The sequence below is a fragment of the Crinia signifera genome, chromosome 1 (genome assembly GCF_055691185.1).
Source record: "Crinia signifera chromosome 1, ASM5569118v1, whole genome shotgun sequence".
In the NCBI taxonomy this organism is placed as follows: domain Eukaryota; kingdom Metazoa; phylum Chordata; class Amphibia; order Anura; family Myobatrachidae; genus Crinia; species Crinia signifera.
Genome location: NC_139217.1, coordinates 942883 through 962254, shown reverse-complemented (window position 1 = coordinate 962254; position 19372 = coordinate 942883). Strand labels below are relative to the sequence as shown.

Here is a 19372-nt window from a genome sequence, read left to right as displayed (position 1 = left end):
GCCTCTCGTGCATGTCATCCGCTCCCAGGGTAGGATGCGGGCCTCTCGTGCATGTCAGCCGCTCCCAGGGTAGGACGCGGGCCTCTCGTGCATGTCAGCCGCTCCCAGGGTAGGATGCGGGCCTCTCGTGCATGTCATCCGCTCCCAGGGTAGGATGCGGGCCTCTCGGGCATGTCAGCCGCTCCCAGGGTAGGATGCGGGCTGTTCAGGTAGCGCTCACATCCACAGAGTATCTGCCCCGTGAAAAGTGACTAAATTTTTTTATTGTGATTTATGACTTTTTATTAAAAGAAAGATTTATCTTTATCATTGTCTCACTATTACTTATATATTGAGTAGAGCAGCGCCACCTGGTGGTGATAATTATCTCCACACATTACTTCTGACTTCAGCAATACATGCACTGGCAATGGTGACTAACGTGTAACTAGATATTTATTGGCCCCATAGCAAAAGCCTGTAAGGGCCCCTATGTACCAACTAATGTTGATGAGTGTATATAACACTTATAACTTACACAGTAATATGGGCCCCCTTAGCAGCTGTCCCCCTTGCACCTACGGTAGTTTTGCCCTTGATGGCTGGGGTAAATAATGTGGCAGGGTTGCACAATGTGGCAATGGTAAATAACGTGGCTGGGGTAAATAATGTGGCAGTGTTGCATAATGTGGCAATTTGAATAACGTGGCTGGGATAAATAACGTGGCAGGGTTGCATAATGTAGCAATGGTGAATAACGTGGATGGGGTAAATAATGTGGCAATGGTAAATAACGTGGCTGGGGTGACTTATGCTGCCAGTTTTTACACTGCATCAGCTGACAAATGCACTAATGACCCTCATTTGACCTCTTGCGTTTACGTCTCAATGTTCCCATGGGCAGAATATAGAAATGAGTGGACTTTGAGGAAATGTTTTCTGTCTTTGGCACAATACACTTCTGTCTGGGCTGCAAATGAGTGAACCCTGCATGGCAGGAAATCAGACGCGTTTCTCCAAAGTGAAACGCACCGTCTCTCTAGTAAATGAACCACACTACGCTAATATGTGTTACAAAGATACCATTGGTGCGGCCATTGTTATCTCACAAGACAAACTCCTGACTTTTACACAGAAGTGACAAGGTAATTGTGCAAAACATGAGAATTAAAGCTAGATTTCCACCTTCTAGAACCCTTCATTTACTACAGCTGTGCTGAATGGGGTTATGGGGACGCAGTAATGGCATCACCTGGAAAGGTTAGTAATAAGTGAATGAGATGTGCCACCGGTTTCCAGCAGCCATTGCTATGCCAGTTCTTCAAGTGCTGCATCTCGCATGAGATTTGTCCTCAGTTGGACAGGAAATCAATGGCCGCGCGGACAGTCTTCGAGGACTTGACATCCATGGCGGTTACTTTGATCTCTGTGTCCCCGAACTGCATGCTGGCCTTAATCTCCCGGCGCAGGGTCTTCCCGTTGGCCTCGTCAATGTCAGGCAAGTCCAGATTTATGGTCCCACATTTTCTGACCCCGGGGTCGGTAATGTATACAACATCATCCGTGGAGGAGCAATAAATGTTGATGATGATTTTGCCTTGTCCGATTCGGGCTGGGCAGTAGCTCCGCTGGACTATGTCTCCGAGGGCCACTGACTGGTCCACAGACACAAACTTGTCGAAGATATCTGTGCACCAGTTCTTACCATCCTTGACCAGGAGTTTTTCTTTTGGGTGCTTTCCTTCCACAAACTTGTTGAGGACACCAACACCATAGGTCAGGGGTGAGCGCCTCACCCTCACGATGGTCGGGTCCAGGCCAAACAGAACTGCACCTTTAAGTATTGTTAAACCAACATCTTGAGGGATGATGACACGACAGAGCTCACTGAAAGCCGATTGGACAGCGTTCTGCAACATCGGTGACTCAGCAAATCCGCCCACCAGGAACAGATACTTGATGCCCTTCACCTCTGATTTATTCATCAGTTCCTCTGCAAACAGAAAGATAAAACAAAGCTTCCTTATTAACACAGTAAAGCTAGAAGACGCAAGTTCCTCAGTAAGCACAAACAAGGAGACTTTTCCCAAAGGTTGTCCACTATTTATCAAAAATAGTGGGGCAGCCTCGAAAACGAACATTCCTGTTATCATGGGATTTGGAATTTTATTTTATGGCAGTTAGGGAACAGTGGCTGAAGCTCCAATGCAGGCATTTGAGCTGCTGTGACACTGTCAGTGATGTCACAGCAGCTGAAATGCCTGCATCCCCCAATCTGCACAGCACTTCTGCCTAGACGTCACCCAAGATCTATGCTCCCCTCCAACATGGCGATGACAGGGACCCCCCAGCTATTGCAATAATATACCTGCGGTCACCACTTTCGGGTGACAAGTACTGTACGTGGTCCCCTGCCTGCACACTGCTGACCTAGCTGATCAGATTTGAACATTATTGCTTTGAATAAACAGAACGTCTCTCAGTTCAGGAAATGTTCCAATGACTTTGTCTTACTACCTGTAAATCCTCTTCAATTCATTACACAATCGCTCACCTTCATCACAGAAATCCCATTTAGCCTCATTCTCCTTGTCCGCAGGGACTAAAGAGACATCATCCAGCAGAATTCCTATTGTAGTTCTGTGTATAATTCTAAAAGGGGGGGGTTCCCAAGCAGCACTGCCGCGTTTCGCCACTCCTGGGCCGACCTGTGGACATTCAGTGGAGGACTCACATACCCTATCAAGGGTGGTAACTATTTCATAGGGGTATAATAGGAACGGACTCTCCGACATACCTGCTATTTTAATGAGGGGATCCCCTTTGATTGCTTTTAAACATAATCCATTTTTACCAGTTTGGTTTATTAATATTATTTTATTTGATATTGAATACATTTTGAAGGAGACCATCCAATCGTTTATCAAATATTTGTATTCATAGATTCTCAAAACATATGCGCTGTTCACAGGGCCGGTGCAAGACACCGGAGCGCCCCAGGCGAGTCGGGCTGGGGGCGCCCCGGTGCCGGTTGGGGGGTACCTGTCGTTCGGTGCTGTCTATTTAAATCTGGCAGCGGGGGTCCCTGCAGTCCATTAAAAATCACGAGCGCTATCCGCCGGGCTATGCGGAAGCGCTTCTAGTGTGAAAACACTGGCAGCACGCTGATTGGCTGAGATCAGCCTGCGCCGTGCTGCCAGAGTTTTCACACTAGAAGCGCTTCCGCATAGCCCGGCGGATAGCGCTCGTGATTTTTAATGGACTGCAGGGACCCCCGCTGCCTCCGCCGCCAGATTTAAATAGACAGCGCCGTAGGACAGGTACCCGGGCGGCACAAAATGCCGCCCTCCAGTGGCCGGCGCCCTAGGCAAATGCCTAGATTTGCCTAGTGGTGGCGCCGGCCCTGGCTGTTCAAATTCTTCTTGTGTTTTTGTGTATTGATACCGGACTAACTATCCCTTTAAATGAACGGCTGCTGGTTATACAACTCCTGACAGGCGCCCCCAAGTTCTGCCCCTACGGTCTCACTGTGTATAATTCCTGCAGACTCGCTGCTGGGGCCCCGGATTAATGACAGAGCCCACTGGAGGAAGATTCTCTACCGGAGCGATAAATGATCTGCATCTGATACATCTCCTACAGGACCGAGTGATCTCACCGAGGACTCTGCAGCAATACACACGCAGTCCGCCTGTGGGAGCTGAAGCCATTTATTTAATATCCACATTAATATATAGTAGATTTTCAGATGATTTATGGGTTAAATACAGCACAGATGAGGCATTACTAATTCTATTTGCATGAACAATTAATCAGGACACTGGGAATTCTGCACAAATGCTGGGCAGCTTTGTCTCACACTACAATGTAGCTCTGAGCTAGTGCATGCCTAAAGCTGTGTACACATGGGGGCAATATATTTCTTAGTGTCTCCTTTTCATCAGCGACCAGAAATGGGAACCTCTGCCGGTGCCGCAAGGGAAGCAGCTGGTCGCAGGAGCAAGCTTCTGTGACCAACAATCATAAGGGGGCTAAAAACGTCAGTGCGCACCCGGTGATTTATAAGACAGAGCGCATAGGCTGGAGGGAATTTAAGAGCCTGTGAATTTGTTGTCCACAAGCAAGAACAGCAGAAGCAGTTTGTGTGAAGCCCTATGGAAAAATAGTTGAGTGGCAGTTAGTTCTGCCAATCAGGTAGCAAGGGGGCGTTAGCCAGAGAGGGTATATCAGTGATCAAGGACAGGAAGTGAGCCTCTTTGAGTCTGGATCTTATTGGGATCAGTCACAGGGACCAGATAAGTGCACTACCTCCCTTTCTCTGCATTCATCTCTTATTGCTGTCCCTGTTGTCATCCATTGTACCTATACCCAGGTCCAACATGTCGGGATGCCCTAAGCGCACCGCTCCCCCCCTCCCCCCCCGTTGGCTGGCCAACGCCTCCCGCCCCCCCTGGTCACTGTAGCCGGGCGCGGCGGTGGGAAGACGGCAGGCACAGCGCAGTACATGGCATGCTCGGAGCCCCAGCCCGGCTCCGGTCACCCTGTCTCCCCTCCTTACCCGAGCGGCATTGTTCTCCCGCCACGGGGCAGTCCCACCAGAGCCGCAGCGTTCCCCGGCGGCTGCTCTCTTTGATCTTCCAGCCGCGTCTAGCGCGGCTGAGGGAGATGACAGCGCACCACCTCAAGGGGGGATGCCAAGCACCTCGGCCGAGGTGCTGGCTGATCCCCGCGCCCCCACGGCAAGTTCGCCCGGGATAAGGGCAGCAGGGTATGTTCCCCAGGCCCAGCGGGAGCCTGTGCAGGGGGGGATGGGTACCCCTCCACCTGCGCCAGGTACCCCGGTGTCCGCCCTTCCTCACACAGGCAGCCGGGGGTCCACAGGGCCTCCCACACCGACCGGCAGCCCCATGCAGGTTATAACGGGGGGCCAATAGCCCTCAGGGGCCCCCCAGTCGTTACCCTGCAGACATCGTTGGCCAACCCCGCCGATGCCCTGCTGCCGGGCAGTTTCACTCCCTCTCATATGGCTTTTAGTGTGGGGCAGCCTGGTTTAGCTCATAGCAACTACCAGGGCAATGTTCCTGCCCCAGCACATTTGTTTCCAGGGCAGCAGCCACCGTGGCACCAGAGCCTGGCTCCAACCTCGGCACCGCTGCCCAGTTTTGCAGCCCCAGCACCCCTGCAGCAGGGGGCACAGGGTTTTGGACCCACGGCTTTTCCTGCAAGTTTCCAACCCTCCCCACAGCCCCCTGCTCCACACCAGCAGCAGCCGGCATGGCCTTTTACCACGCCGGCGGCAGCTGCCCACCCGGGCTACCAGCCAGTGCAGCAGCAGTTTGCTCACCAGCCTGCCTGGGGCCAATCACCCGGTTTTCCCTATTTCCAGCACAGCAGCGGGGCACCGTCAGTGCCTTATGGTTCTGCTTGGCCGGGTTTTCCCCCACAGCCCTCCACCCACTGGGCGTCAGGGCAGCCACAGTATTATCCAAGCGGGGGGTACTCCCACCCGTATGCGCGGCAACCTAGCTTTGTCCCACCCCAGCCGCAGGTTTCCCCCGCAGGTAATGCGGAAAGCAGGCAGGCGTCCATGGGGGAACCGGGGATTTCTGCCCGTTCATACACAACTGTTAATGCCTTGCCTTTGTCTCCCGAGCTATCAGCGGTGCTGACAGACACACTGGAGCCAGGAGGCCATCTCGGAGTGTCGAACAAGGGGTTTTTCAAGACTCCGTGAGGCCAGCAAGGACATCAACGCCAGCTGCCACGGCGACCGCCAGCGGCAGGGACACTGCAGCCCCTGCGGCGGGAGAACCCCACAGCTCCACCTTGAGGGACTCCGAACGGGCGTCATCGTCCATGGCTGTCGGCACAGTACCTCCGGCATCGGCTGAAGCCGAGCAAGGGGAGACATCGATGGGTGGTGAGCATACTGATTCTTCTGAATGTGATTCATCATCTGGGCACTCATCGGCTAGCAGCGATGAGTCTGGTTCTCTAAGCCCTGCGCAAGTTTGCTAAACTAGTGGCCCGCGCTGTAGCCAAGAAGGTTAAGGGTAAGAAGCGCGCCAGAAAAGACAGCGCGCAGGGCGAAGTTCCCCCATCTGGGGACATGGTTCATTGCTCCAATACGGCAGTGTCGCGCGGTTTGCGTAAAGGAATCAGGGACAAGATTAGGAAAGGCAAGTTTGTCGACCTTTTCTCCCTCACCACCGACATGAAAAAGGACCTAGACAAAGCCAAAAAGGCCGCAGGCAATGGGGAGCTCGCATTTAAGAGCTTCCACAATTGGCTGAAAGGGTTCCTGGTTTTTGCCTCATGCTACCTTAGCACCAGGCCGGAGGAGCACTTGAATGTACTTCGTTACCTGTTTTTGGTTAACGAGACATTCATTTCCTACAAGGGCACCGCGTGGCGCGATTACGACGAAAAGTTTCGCCTTAACCACGAAGGGTCCAAGATCATGCCGATGGGGTGTAAACACGTGGAGATTTGGTTGGAGGTTATAGACAAAGGTCAGCCCTCTGCAGATCCCACCGCCAAAAAATCCTTTCAAGGGGGCAAACCCGGAGCCAAGTCCGGCGGCAAAGGGAAGTGCTTTGCTTTCAACGATGGCAAATGGGACCGGGGCGCAAAATGCCGCTTTCGTCACGAGTGCCGTTATTGCGGGGCAGGCCACCCTGGAAAGTCCTGCCAAGCTCCCGGGTGCCACACAGAGCAGAGTGAGCCCGGCACTAGCAGTAAGTAAGGCCCCATCTCCCATTATTGTCCCTGAGCTGGTACTCCGATTAGCCGGCTACCCCAACAGGGCCGACGCTGTTTTTTTAAGCCTCGGTTTCACACACGGTTTTCGTTTACCCATACCCCAATCCGTCTCGGTAGTATCCCACAAGAACCTCAAATCAGCGAGGGATTTCCCCGAGGAGGTAAGATGCAAGGTGCAAGCCGAGGTCCGGCTAGGTCGGATGGCAGGGCCTTTCCACACTGACCCGCTGCCCGGGATGTGCTTCTCCCCTCTGGGAGTGGTTCCGAAGAAAACCCTGGGCAAGTATAGGCTAATCCAGCACCTGTCTTACCCCCACGGGACGTCCATTAATGACGCCATCCCTGAACACTATTGCAGCGTTCACTATCAATTGCTTGATGAGGTTCTCTGCATGGTCCGAGATTTTGGCAGTGGGGCCCTTATGGCAAAATTGGACATAGAGTCGGCTTTTCGTCTCCTCTCCCTCCACCCAGAGTCCTTCAGGTTCATGGGTTTCCATCTAGAGGGGGGTATATTTATTGACAAATGTTTGCCCATGGGGTGCTCGGTATCCTGCTCCTACTTTGAGAAATTCAGTTCGTTTTTACACTGGTGCATTCAAGACGTCACAGGCTGTACTGGCGTGGCGCACTACTTGGACGATTTTCTTTTTGTGGGACCGGGTGGGCAGGACACACGCGCAAACATCCTAGCATCCGCCATTGATGTCATGGCGTCGCTAGGAGTCCCCATTGCCGCAAAGAAGACGGAGGGGCCTGGCACGGTTCTGTCTTATCTGGGTATTGAGATAGACACAGCCGCTGGTTGATGCCGGCTCCCAGAGGACAAGGTGTGCAAGCTGCAGTCCCTCATTAGTGAATGCAGGCAGAAGAAGAGGGTCAGGTTGCGGCTCATACAATCTTTAGTGGGCTCTTTTAATTTTGCATGTCGCATTATCCCGATGGGTAGGGTGTTTTGCCGTAAGCTAGAGAGGTCCACGGCGGGGGTTAGGCACCCTCATCACACAGTCAGACTATGTCGGGAAATGCGGGACGACCTTTTGGTGTGGTCCGTTTTTCTTGAAAAGTTTAATAGGGAGCTCATCTGGCCGTCCGACCCCGCCTCTAATGTTGCACTGCAGCTGTTCACCGATGCGGCGGGATCCACGGGCTTCGGGGCATACTTCCATGGGGATTGGTGCGCCTCAAAGTGGCCTCAATCATGGGTTGACCGTGGTTTCACTGTCAACCTGCTGCTCCTCGAGCTGTTCCCTATTATAGTTTCAGCAGAGCTGTGGTGCTCCCAGTTAGCTAACCAGAACATAGTGTTCTGGTGTGACAACCTGGGAGTGGTTCATGCTATTAATAATCAGAGGGCGGCATCCCCCGAGGCCTTACGCCTGCTGAGGCACTTAGTTTTGCTCTGCTTACGGCATAACATTCAGTTCAGGGCCAGACATGTCCCGGGGGTGTATAACAACATAGCAGATGCCCTTTCGAGGTTTCAGTTCGCAAGGTTTCGCGAGTTGGCACCCGAGGCTTCGCCACTAGGGCTTAATTGTCCCCCTTTTGTGTGGCAGATCATAGAGCCGGCATGACGGACCTGGCTCTACTGTCCTTGGCCCCTTCCACCCGTAGAACTTATGAGGCCACATGGCAGGACTGGGTGAAATTTCAGGGCTCCACCGAGGCCAGCGGTAAGTCGGTCGAGGACCGGTTACTCGCTTTTGTTTGGGGTCACCATAGGCGGGGCAGGTCAAAGTCGGCTACGGCGGCAGCATTGGCAGGCATCGCCTTCCATTCGCGCTTACGCGGCGATCCCGACCCCACGAGGTCTTTTGTATTGTCCAAAGCTATGAAGGGTTGGGCACGGGTGCGTCCGGTCCCCCCGGATTCACGCAAACCCATAGACGAAAGTATGCTGGGTGCCCTAGTGGGTTGTTTAGCTAGAGTTGCTGAGAGCGAATACGAAGTTGCACTATTTCGGGTTGCGTTCACATTTGCGTTTCATGGCGCATTTCGCATCAGCGAGCTAGTGGCAGCCAGCAAACTCTCCCGCACTGGCATTCTCGGGGAAGACGTAGTATTCCGAGATGGGCAAGTGTTATGTAAGATCAAGCGGTCCAAAACGGATCAGATGGGTAGGGGCCACTGGGTTACCCTTAATGCACAGGCTAACGCAGCTGTATGTCCAGTTTCCTTGGCTAAGGAATATAGTTCCCGCAGACCAGAGGCTGCCGTACAATTCTTGGCGCATAATGATGGGCTACCGCTGACCTGATTCCAGTTTTCGGCTGTGTTTCGGAGATGTCTGGTAGAATTGGGTCTGCGGGAGCGAGATTTCGGTACGCACTCGTTCCGAATTGGGGCTGCTACTTGCGCAGCAGCGGCAGGACTTTCACCTTCCGCCATTCAGGCAGTTGGCAGGTGGAAATCCTCCGCTTATAAGAGTTATGTAAGATTAGATAAGTTAGATAAGTTGTAGTTCAAGTGCCTGTTGCGCCGGCTCAAAAACGATTGTTTACAATCGGTTCTGGAATGACTAGCGTTCCGGAATCGACGGTGTGAAGGGAATTTTTTACTTTTTCCTTCATTGTGGACTAATTCAATTGGCTGTCCCCTAAAGTTCACAGAAGGTTTTTTAAGTTTTTCACCTTCACTTGGGCCGTAGTTCTGCATTTTGTTGTGTTTAAAGTCTATCTTGATGTTAACCACTAGGTTTTCTCTTTTTGCAGTCCCTCCCCCTTCCGATATGGCTCTGGGTAGGGTTTGGTTTGTAGGACACTCTTTTATTTTTTGGGCTGCTAGGCACCCACTAGTCTCCAGTGCTCCTGTTCTGGAGAGGGCACTTGCCGTTCATTGGTTTGGAGTCAGGGGCCTACAGTGGGATAGTCTATGGGAACTGTTATCCGCCAAAGCCCGTAAGTGGGGCTGCCCCGATGTTCTGGTGATTCACTTAGGCGGCAATGACCTGGTCAAGAGGACGGGCATTGAGCTTACTATCCTGATTAAGACAGACTTGGTGCGTCTGGCAGACCTCTGCCCCGATGTGAGGATTGTGTGGTCCGACATAGTCCCCCGCATTAACTGGCGGGGTTGTCGGAATGTGACAGCAATCGAGTGGGCCAGGAGGAAGTTGAACCATGCGGTGTCTAGGCATGTTGTGGCTCGGGGCGGCACGGCGGTTAGATATCCAGCTATCGTTAAAGAAGCTGCAGGACTGTACAGGCACGATGGTGTCCATCTTTCTGACTCAGGCATGGCAGTGTTTTTGGAGGACATTTTCTCTAGTTTAGGTTAGTTTAGCGTAGGTTGTTATTTGTTTAGGATGGCGGGGCCTGGTTACGCGTGGTGACCCTGCGAGGTCTTTGTAACTCAGGCTGTGGCGAGAAGGCGTGCTCGACCAGCAAGCAGGTGGGGTGTCAGGTGGTCTCTGTGCGGTATTGCCCCCCCCTTTGCCAAGAAGGCGGGCGAGTCCCCAGCTCCGGCTGGGGGCGTTGGATCCTTCATGGAAGGTCCACGTCATGCAATAGAAGGGGGCGGTATGTCCGTCACAGCGCAGGCTGTACCCACAAGAAGGGGTGTGGCCATTTGGGTCGCTAAGATCGCTACCAGGGTAACACCCAGGACTGGTGCTGGTCTCAAGCGCTTTCTTAGCCATCCCTTATACAGATAGGGGGTCATACCACTTAAATAAATAACTATGACCTTTAACCTTACGCAGTTGGTGTCCGTGTCGTTATTTTTAGATAAGGTGTTTGTGTCATTTATTTCTAGGCATAAGAGTTAAGTAATGGTACAGTTTAACAACTGTCACAACTGAAGGGCTGGATGAAGTCGTGTGGTGTGTAGCAACCGGAGGCGGACCAGAGGATGAAGGATTCAATCGTGCAGGTTTAATAATAGAATTCATCAATGGAAACAATACACACTTGAATACTTTCTTTAAGTGGCAGTTAGTGGTAAATAATACTTGAGCCAGCAAGGCACTTTTAGAAGAAGAAAGTTCATTTGAATAATGACAGTTCAATAGCACAAGACGACAGGCAGGGATCTTGAAGAATAAGAGGATCCGGAAAGAGAATGTACTTGATGGTAAATGAAGGATCCTTGAAGACTGGAAGAAGATGAATGATGAAATGAAGATTGCAGAATTGCTTGGAAGCAGGAGACTTGAAGAGCTAGGCCAGGAAGCTCAGGGATACAGGCAGAGGCCAGACTGTGGAGAGAACTGGCAGCAGTAGCCTAGACCAGCACAGAGCAGAGCAGTAGCCTAGACCAGCACAGAGCACGAGCAAGGCACCAAGGTCAGGAGAGGTAAGTCAGAGAGCCGGAGTCAGCTGGGAGCTGTGAACGCCTCGGGAGACTCTTTGTACTGACACTGAACAGCCCTAGGCAGATCCCCTATATCCCAAGAGGGCGGCTGCCATTGGCTGTCAGGTCAGTATGGGCGGAAACCTCAGACCTGGGCCAATCTGCTATTTGCCCTTAACCAAGATGGCGGCGCCGGCCTCCCGGCGCCATTACAGCACACACTGCTACACCTGTCGGCGTCCCACGCTGCCTGCTGCCCACCAGACTGCCGCTGACCCGGAGACCACTACACGCTAGCCGACGGCGGGCGCGAACGGGTGAGTAATATGCCCGCCGCGGCTGCGTGTGACAGTATTCCCTCTTTTCTGGGTGACCCCAGGGCACCTACGCACCTTGTGTGGGTTCCTTTGGAAGAATTGCCTCACCAGACGGGGAGCATGAAGATCTGCAGCATCAACCCAGGAGTTCTCTTCAGGACCGAATCCAAGCCATTCTACCAGATACTGCAGATGGGCATTGCGACAACGTGAGTCGATGATGCGCCTCACCTCGAACTCTGTCTCTCTCTCTGAGCCAATCTTGGGCGGTTTGGGCACCTTCTTCTGATATAAGTTCAATTTCAAGGGCTTTAGAAGAGACACATGAAAAGAATTTGAGATCTTCAGGGAAGAAGAAAGCTGTAGTCTGTAGGCGACAGGGTTAATAACTTGAGTAATTGGGAATGGCCCGATGAACCGGGGAGCCAGCTTCATAGATGGTAACCGAAGGCGTATGTGGCGGGTAGACAGCCACACTCGATCTCCAACCTTCAATTTGGGAGCCGCTCTTCTTTTCCTGTCCGCCATCCTTTTGTATCGAGCGGATGCTTTGAGGAGAGCGGTATGAACGTCTGACCAGATTTTCGCAAACCGTTGTAAGGAAGCAGCAGCTGCAGGAACATCGGAAGAAGATAAGTCTGAGAAATCTGGAGATCGGGGATGTTTGCCAAAAACAGTAAAAAAGGGAGTGGTGCCGGAGGATGAATGATAAGAGTTATTGTGCGCATATTCCACCCAAGGCAGAAGGTCTACCCAGTCGTCTTGAGAAGAAGAGATGAATAAGCGAATGAAAGCTTCCAAGTCTTGGTTGACGCGTTCCGTCTGCCCGTTGGTTTGTGGGTGGAAAGCGGTGGAGAACTTGAGTTTGACTTGTACAGCGGAACAGAGGGCCCTCCAAAACTTTGCAACAAACTGCACTCCACGGTCAGATATAATCTCTTTAGGTAACCCATGGAGTTTGAAGATTGTGGAAATGAAGAGCTGAGCCAAAACTGGAGCGGATGGGAGGCCTTTCAATGGGAAGAAGTGCACCATTTTTGAGAACCGGTCAACTACCACCCAGATTACCGTATGCCCTTTGGAGGGAGGAAGTTCGCAGATAAAGTCCATAGACAAGTGGGACCATGGTTCTGTGGGTATGGCTAGAGGTAGAAGAGGACCGGCAGGAGACGTTCTGGAGGACTTATGCTGGGCGCACTTTACACAGGAGGCGACAAAGCTGGTTACATCTCGACGAATGGTGGGCCACCAATATGAACGTAATAGAAACATTAGGGTCTTCTGTGCACCAGTATGTCCTGCGAAACGGGAAGCGTGTGCCCAGGACAGCACTCTCTTGCGAAGATTGAGGGGAACAAAGGTTTTGCCCGGAGGAGGTGAAGGTTGGACCGTAACTTGAGCAAAAACCAGAGGATCGAGGATTGGTCGAGGAGGAGTCTCAAGGTCTGCCGGAGTCTCGAAAGAGCGTGAAAGAGCATCGGCCTTGGCATTCATCGACCCGGGTCTGAATCTGATCTGGAAATCAAATCGTTCGAAGAACATGGCCCAGCGGGCTTGACGAGCAGTAAGGCATTGGGCGTGCTTGAGAAAAGAGAGATTCTTAAGGTCAGAGTATACAGTGATCTTATGTCGTGCCCCCTCCAGGAGGTACCGCCACTCCTCCAACGCTGACTTGACTGCCAGTAACTCTTGCTCCCCAATGGGATAATTCTTCTCTGCTGGAAGAAACTTCTTGGAGTAGAAGGCACAAGGGTGAAGTTCCTGGTCCTCCCCTTTCTGCGACAAGATTGCCCCGACTCCCTCTGAGGATGCGTCCACCTCGAGGATGAAGGGTTTGTCGAGATTTGGCTGAAGAAGAATTGGAGCGGAGACAAACGCATTCTTTAGTTGTTGGAAGGCTAGAGAGGCTTCTGATGGCCACTGACTTGGATCTACTCCCTTATGGGTTAGAGCAGTAAGGGGTGCAGCAAGGGTGGAGAAGTCCCGGATGAAGCGACGATAATAATTTGAGAAGCCCAGGAACCTCTGGATGCCTTTGAGCGTGGTAGGCGCTGTCCAGTCTAGGATGGCTCTTACTTTCTCTGGGTCCATCTCTATCCCAGTGCTGGTGAGGATGTGGCCAAGGAATGGAATGGAAGTGACCTCGAAAACGCACTTGTCTAGCTTGCAGAATAATCGATTTTGGCGTAGACGCCGCAGGACTTCAGAGACGGTTTGACGATGGAGATGGAGGTTAGGGGAGAAGATGAGGATATCATCGAGATACACCACGACGGAATGATACAGTAAGTCCCGAAATATGTCGTTTACAAACTGTTGGAAGACGGCCGGGGCATTGCAAAGACCAAATGGCATCACCAGGTATTCGTAGTAGCCATCTCGGGTGTTGAAAGCCGTTTTCCACTCGTCACCGGAACGAATTCGGATCAAGTTGTACGCCCCTCTGAGATCCAGTTTGGTAAAAATAGAAGCCCCTCTGATCTTATCGAAGAGTTCGGTGATCAGGGGTAATGGGTAGCGGTACTTGACAGTGATATCGTTTAGACCCCTATAGTCGATACATGGCCGGAGAGTTCCATCTTTCTTTTTTACGAAGAAAAACCCCGCTCCAGCTGGCGAAGTGGATGGACGAATGAAGCCTTTATTCAAGTTCTCACGAATGTAGTCAGACATAGCCTTGGTCTCGGGTAGAGATAAGGGGTAGATACGGCCCCGCGGTGGGAACTTCCCGGGTATCAACTCTATCGGACAGTCCCAAGGACGATGAGGGGGCAGAGTATCGGCACCTCCCTTGCTGAATACATCAGAAAAAGAATGGTATGGTGTGGGTATAGACACGGGTGAAGCTGGTGAAGCTGGAAGACTGGGGCCTCCTTCTTGAGGATTAATTTGATTGAGTGGAAGGATACGAGGCATGCAAGTGGTTAGACAGTTCGTACCCCATGCTTTGATCTCCATGCTGGTCCAATCAATATGAGGATTGTGTTTAGCGAGCCATGGTAGGCCCAGGACCATCTGGTGTGATGACTGAGGAAGGACTAAAAACTCTAGAGTCTCTTGATGTAAAGCACCGACTAGCACTGTCACTGGATTGGTTTGAAGGGTGATTTGCCCACTACAAATACGACTCCCATCCACTGCAGTGAGAACCAGGGGATGGACCAAGGGTTGTACTGTCAAGGAGTGTTGAAAGACGAAGGATGAAGAAAGAAAGTTTCCTGCCGCTCCGGAATCCAATAGGGCCTGGACTTTGATTTTCCCTTGAGGACACACAAGGGTAACTGGAATGGTGGAAACAGTTGAGGAGGGGGATGAAAGCAGGACTCCTAACCGGGCCTCCCTCTGGGAGGTTAGGAGCGTCCGTTTCCTGGACGCAATGGACAAGAGGACAGCAAATGGGCGGAAGAACCGCAGTACATGCAAAGATTCTCCCGTCATCTACGGGACTTTTCTTCCAAGGAGAGCCGAGAGCGATTGATCTGCATTGGTTCATCAGGGGGTGTAGTTGTGGAAGAACCTGATCTAGGAACGGGAACAACATTGGTGGTAAAGGGAGGGCGGAGGCGATCGGAGCGGTTTCTCTCTTGTTGGCGCTCCTGCATCCGTAGATCTACTTTGTTGCACAGGGAGATGAGCTCGGCCAAGGTAGCAGGAAAGTCACGAGTAGCTAATTCATCCTTGATACGACCTGCCAGCCCATTCCAGAAGGCGGAGACGAGAGCCTCTTCGTTCCATTTTAATTCAGAGGACAGGGTCTGGAACTGCACAACATACTGTCCCACAGATCGGCTACCCTGGCGAATCCTCAGGATTTCAGTGGCGGCAGAAGACACTCTGCCAGGTGCGTCGAAGATGCGACGGAAAGAGGTAATGAAAGCTTCATAGTCATTGAGCAGGGGGTCAGAGCGTTCCCAGAGAGGGGACACCCAGTCCAAAGCTGACCCTGCCAGGAGAGACACAATATATGCCACCTTTGCCTTGGAGGTTGGGAAGTGAGACGACTGCAGGGTGAAATGAACATCGCATTGGTTCAGGAACCCTCGGCATCCCTTTGGCGAACCATCAAACTTGCTGGGAGTTGGTAGTTGCATGTGATGAGGAACTACGGATCCTGGTGTGGAAACAGGAACTGGAATCACTGGTGCGGGAGCCACCGACACTGAGGGAGCCGCCTGGGGCGGGGACAAGGCCTGAAGAAATTGAGCCACTTGGCGTTGGGTCGTTTCCACTTGTTCAAGACGAGCCACGATGCTTTGAAAGACGTCCGCCATGGAAGCCTGTTCAACACCCGACTCCATCGGGTCAGTACAAACTGTCACAACTGAAGGGCTGGATGAAGTCGTGTGGTGTGTAGCAACCGGAGGCGGACCAGAGGATGAAGGATTCAATCGTGCAGGTTTAATAATAGAATTCATCAATGGAAACAATACACACTTGAATACTTTCTTTAAGTGGCAGTTAGTGGTAAATAATACTTGAGCCAGCAAGGCACTTTTAGAAGAAGAAAGTTCATTTGAATAATGACAGTTCAATAGCACAAGACGACAGGCAGGGATCTTGAAGAATAAGAGGATCCGGAAAGAGAATGTACTTGATGGTAAATGAAGGATCCTTGAAGACTGGAAGAAGATGGATGATGACAGAAGAATGGGAAGTTGCTTGGAAGCAGGAGACTTGAAGAGCTAGGCCAGGAAGCTCAGGGATACAGGCAGAGGCCAGACTGTGGAGAGAACTGGCAGCGATGGGGTTAAGCAGTAACCTAGACCAGCACAGAGCACGAGCAAGGCACCAAGGTCAGGAGAGGTGAGTCAGAGAGCCGGAGTCAGCTGGGAGCTGTGAACGCCTCGGGAGACTCTTTGTACTGACACTGAACAGCCCTAGGCAGATCCCCTATATCCCAAGAGGGCGGCTGCCATTGGCTGTCAGGTCAGTATGGGCGGAAACCTCAGACCTGGGCCAATCTGCTATTTGCCCTTAACCAAGATGGCGGCGCCGGCCTCCCGGCGCCATTACAGCACACACTGCTACACCTGTCGGCGTCCCACGCTGCCTGCTGCCCACCAGACTGCCGCTGCCCGCTGCCGCTGACCCGGAGACCACTACACGCTAGCCGACGGCGGGCGCGAACGGGTGAGTAATATGCCCGCCGCGCACCGCCGCGGCTGCGTGTGACAACAACAACATAATTCAGTAGGCGCCTTAATGCCCATGTGTACGCACCTTGACTCTCTACACATGTTCCATCTGCCCCCCCTGCAGTGCAGCATGGCATTATCAGGGGAATGGGGGAGGCCGGAAGCTGTGACTGCTGATTGGGGGAGTAAGGGGAGACAGGAAGCGGTAATGTACCTATGTGCTGGATGATCTGCTGTACGGTGGGCTGGAAGAGCTCGGTCATGGCCTCAGATGACATCCGCAGCATCCCCTGGGAGGACCACTTCACAAAGTTCACACTGTGAGAAGGAAACACACAATCAGCCACGGACACCTACCATGGAGACCCGATGCAGGAAACCAGGAGCATGCTGGGAGTTGGGAGATAGGACATGTGTCATATGATTGTCCAGGATGGGAGGCAATTGGAATCTGCTCGTCCCACACGTAGCCGTATCCCCCATAGTATGAGCGATGCGATGCTGCCCGATGTAAAAATATCCGGAATGCAGCGCGGCATGGTGTTACCAGGTGCTCGGTTACATGCTCCTCCCACACCTAATTCGCTGCACATATTACATCTGCCCCCCTGCTGCACAGCATAGGTAACCCATGTGCTCAGTTACATGCCCCTCCCACACCTAATTCTCTGCGCATATTACATCTGCCCCCCTGCTAATAGTGTAACCCAGGTGCTCGGTTACATGCTCCTCCCACACCTAATTATCTGCACATATTACATCTGCCCCCCTGCTGCACAGCATAGTGTAACTCATGTGCACAGTTATATGCCCCTCCCACACCTAACTCGCTGCACATATTACATCTGCCCCCCTGCTGCACAGCATAGTGTAACCCATGTGCTCAGTTATATGCCCCTCCCACACCTAATTATCTGCACATATTACATCTGCCCCCCTGCTGCACAGCATAGTGTAACCCATGTGCTCGGTTACGTGCCCCTCCCACACCTAATTATCTGCACATATTACATCTGCCCCCCTGCTGCACAGCATAGTGTAACCCAGGTGCACAGTTATATGCCCCTCCCACACCTAATTATCTGCACATATTACATCTGCCCCCCTGCTGCACAGCATAGTGTAACCCATGTGCTCAGTTATGTGCCCCACCCACACCTAATTCTCTGCACATATTACATCTTCCCCCTGCTGCACAGCATAGTGTAACCCAGGTGCTCGGTTACATGCTCCTCCCACACCTAATTATCTACACATATTACATCTTCCCCCTGCTGCACAGCATAGTGTAACCCAGGTGCTCAGTTATGTGCCCCTCCCACACCTAATTATCTGCACATATTACATCTTCCCCCTGCTGCACAGCATAGTGTAACCTAGGTGCTCAGTTATGTGCCCCTCCCACACCTAATTATCTGCACATATTACATCTTCCCCCTGCTGCACAGCAAAGTGTAACCCATGTGCTCAGTTATGTGCCCCTCCCACACCTAATTATCTGCACATATTACATCTGTCCCCCTGCTGCACAGCATAGTGTAACCCAGGTGCTCAGTTATGTGCCCCTCCCACACCTAATTATCTGCACATATTACATCTTCCCCCTGCTGCACAGCATAGTGTAACCTAGGTGCTCAGTTATGTGCTCCTCCCACACCTAATTCGCTGCACATATTACATCTGCCCCCCTGCTGCACAGCATAGTGTAACCCATGTGCTCAGTTATGTGCTCCTCCCACACCTAATTATCTGCACATATTACATCTGCCCCCCTGCTGCACAGCATAGTGTAACCCAGGTGCTCAGTTATATGCTCCTCCCACACCTAATTATCTGCACATATTACATCTGCCCCCCTGCTGCACAGCATAGTGTAACTCATGTGCTCAGTTATGTGCCCCACCCACACCTAACTCTCTGCACATATTACATCTGCCCCCCTGCTGCACAGCATAGTGTAACCCAGGTGCTCGGTTACATGCTCCTCCCACACCTAATTCGCTGCACATATTACATCTGCCCCCCTGCTGCACAGCATAGGTAACCCATGTGCTCGGTTACATGCCCCTCCCACACCTAACTCTCTGCACATATTACATCTGCCCCCCTGCTGCACAGCATAGTGTAACCCATGTGCTCAGTTATGTGCCCCTCCCACACCTAATTCGCTGCACATATTACATCTGCCCCCCTGCTGCACAGCATAGTGTAACCCAGGTGCTCGGTTACATGCCCCTCCCACACCTAATTATCTGCACATATTACATCTGCCCCCCTGCTGCACAGCATAGTGTAACCCAGGTGCTCAGTTATGTGCCCCTCCCACACCTAATTCGCTGCACATATTACATCTGCCCCCCCTGCGGCACAGCATAGTGTAACCCATGTGCTCGGTTACATGCCCCTCCCACACCTAATTATCTGCACATATTACATCTGCCCCCCTGCTGCACAGCATAGTGTAACCCAGGTGCACAGTTATATGCCCCTCCCACACCTAATTATCTGCACATATTACATCTGCCCCCCTGCTGCACAGCATAGTGTAACCCAGGTGCTCGGTTACATGCCCCTCCCACACCTAATTCGCTGCACATATTACATCTGCCCCCCTGCTGCACAGCATAGTGTAACCCAGGTGCACAGTTATATGCCCCCCCCCCCCCACCTAATTATCTGCACATATTACATCTGCCCCCCTGCTGCACAGCATAGTGTTACCAGGTGCTCGGTTACATGCCCCTCCCACACCTAACTCGCTGCACATATTACATCTGCCCCCCTGCTGCACGGCATAGTGTAACCCATGTGCTCAGTTATGTGCCCCTCCCACACCTAATTATCTGCACATATTACATCTGTCCCCCTGCTGCACAGCATAGTGTA

The 19372-nt window shown here is 52.1% G+C and overlaps 1 protein-coding gene across 2 annotated transcripts in view; it reads right to left on the bottom strand.

The window, feature by feature from the left end:
- Positions 1-248: 248 nt before the first annotated feature.
- Positions 249-19372, bottom strand: part of HSPA12B (heat shock protein family A (Hsp70) member 12B) — a 233325-nt gene continuing 214201 nt past the window's right edge. For both annotated transcript variants that reach the window (XM_083156289.1, XM_083157094.1), the window contains 2 exons: positions 16701-16804; positions 249-1972 (listed from right to left, as the gene is read on the bottom strand). In XM_083156289.1, coding sequence (XP_083012415.1) covers positions 1332-1972; positions 16701-16804 — 745 coding nt within the window. In that variant the 3' untranslated portion in view covers positions 249-1331. The remainder of the gene's footprint in view (positions 1973-16700; positions 16805-19372) is intronic.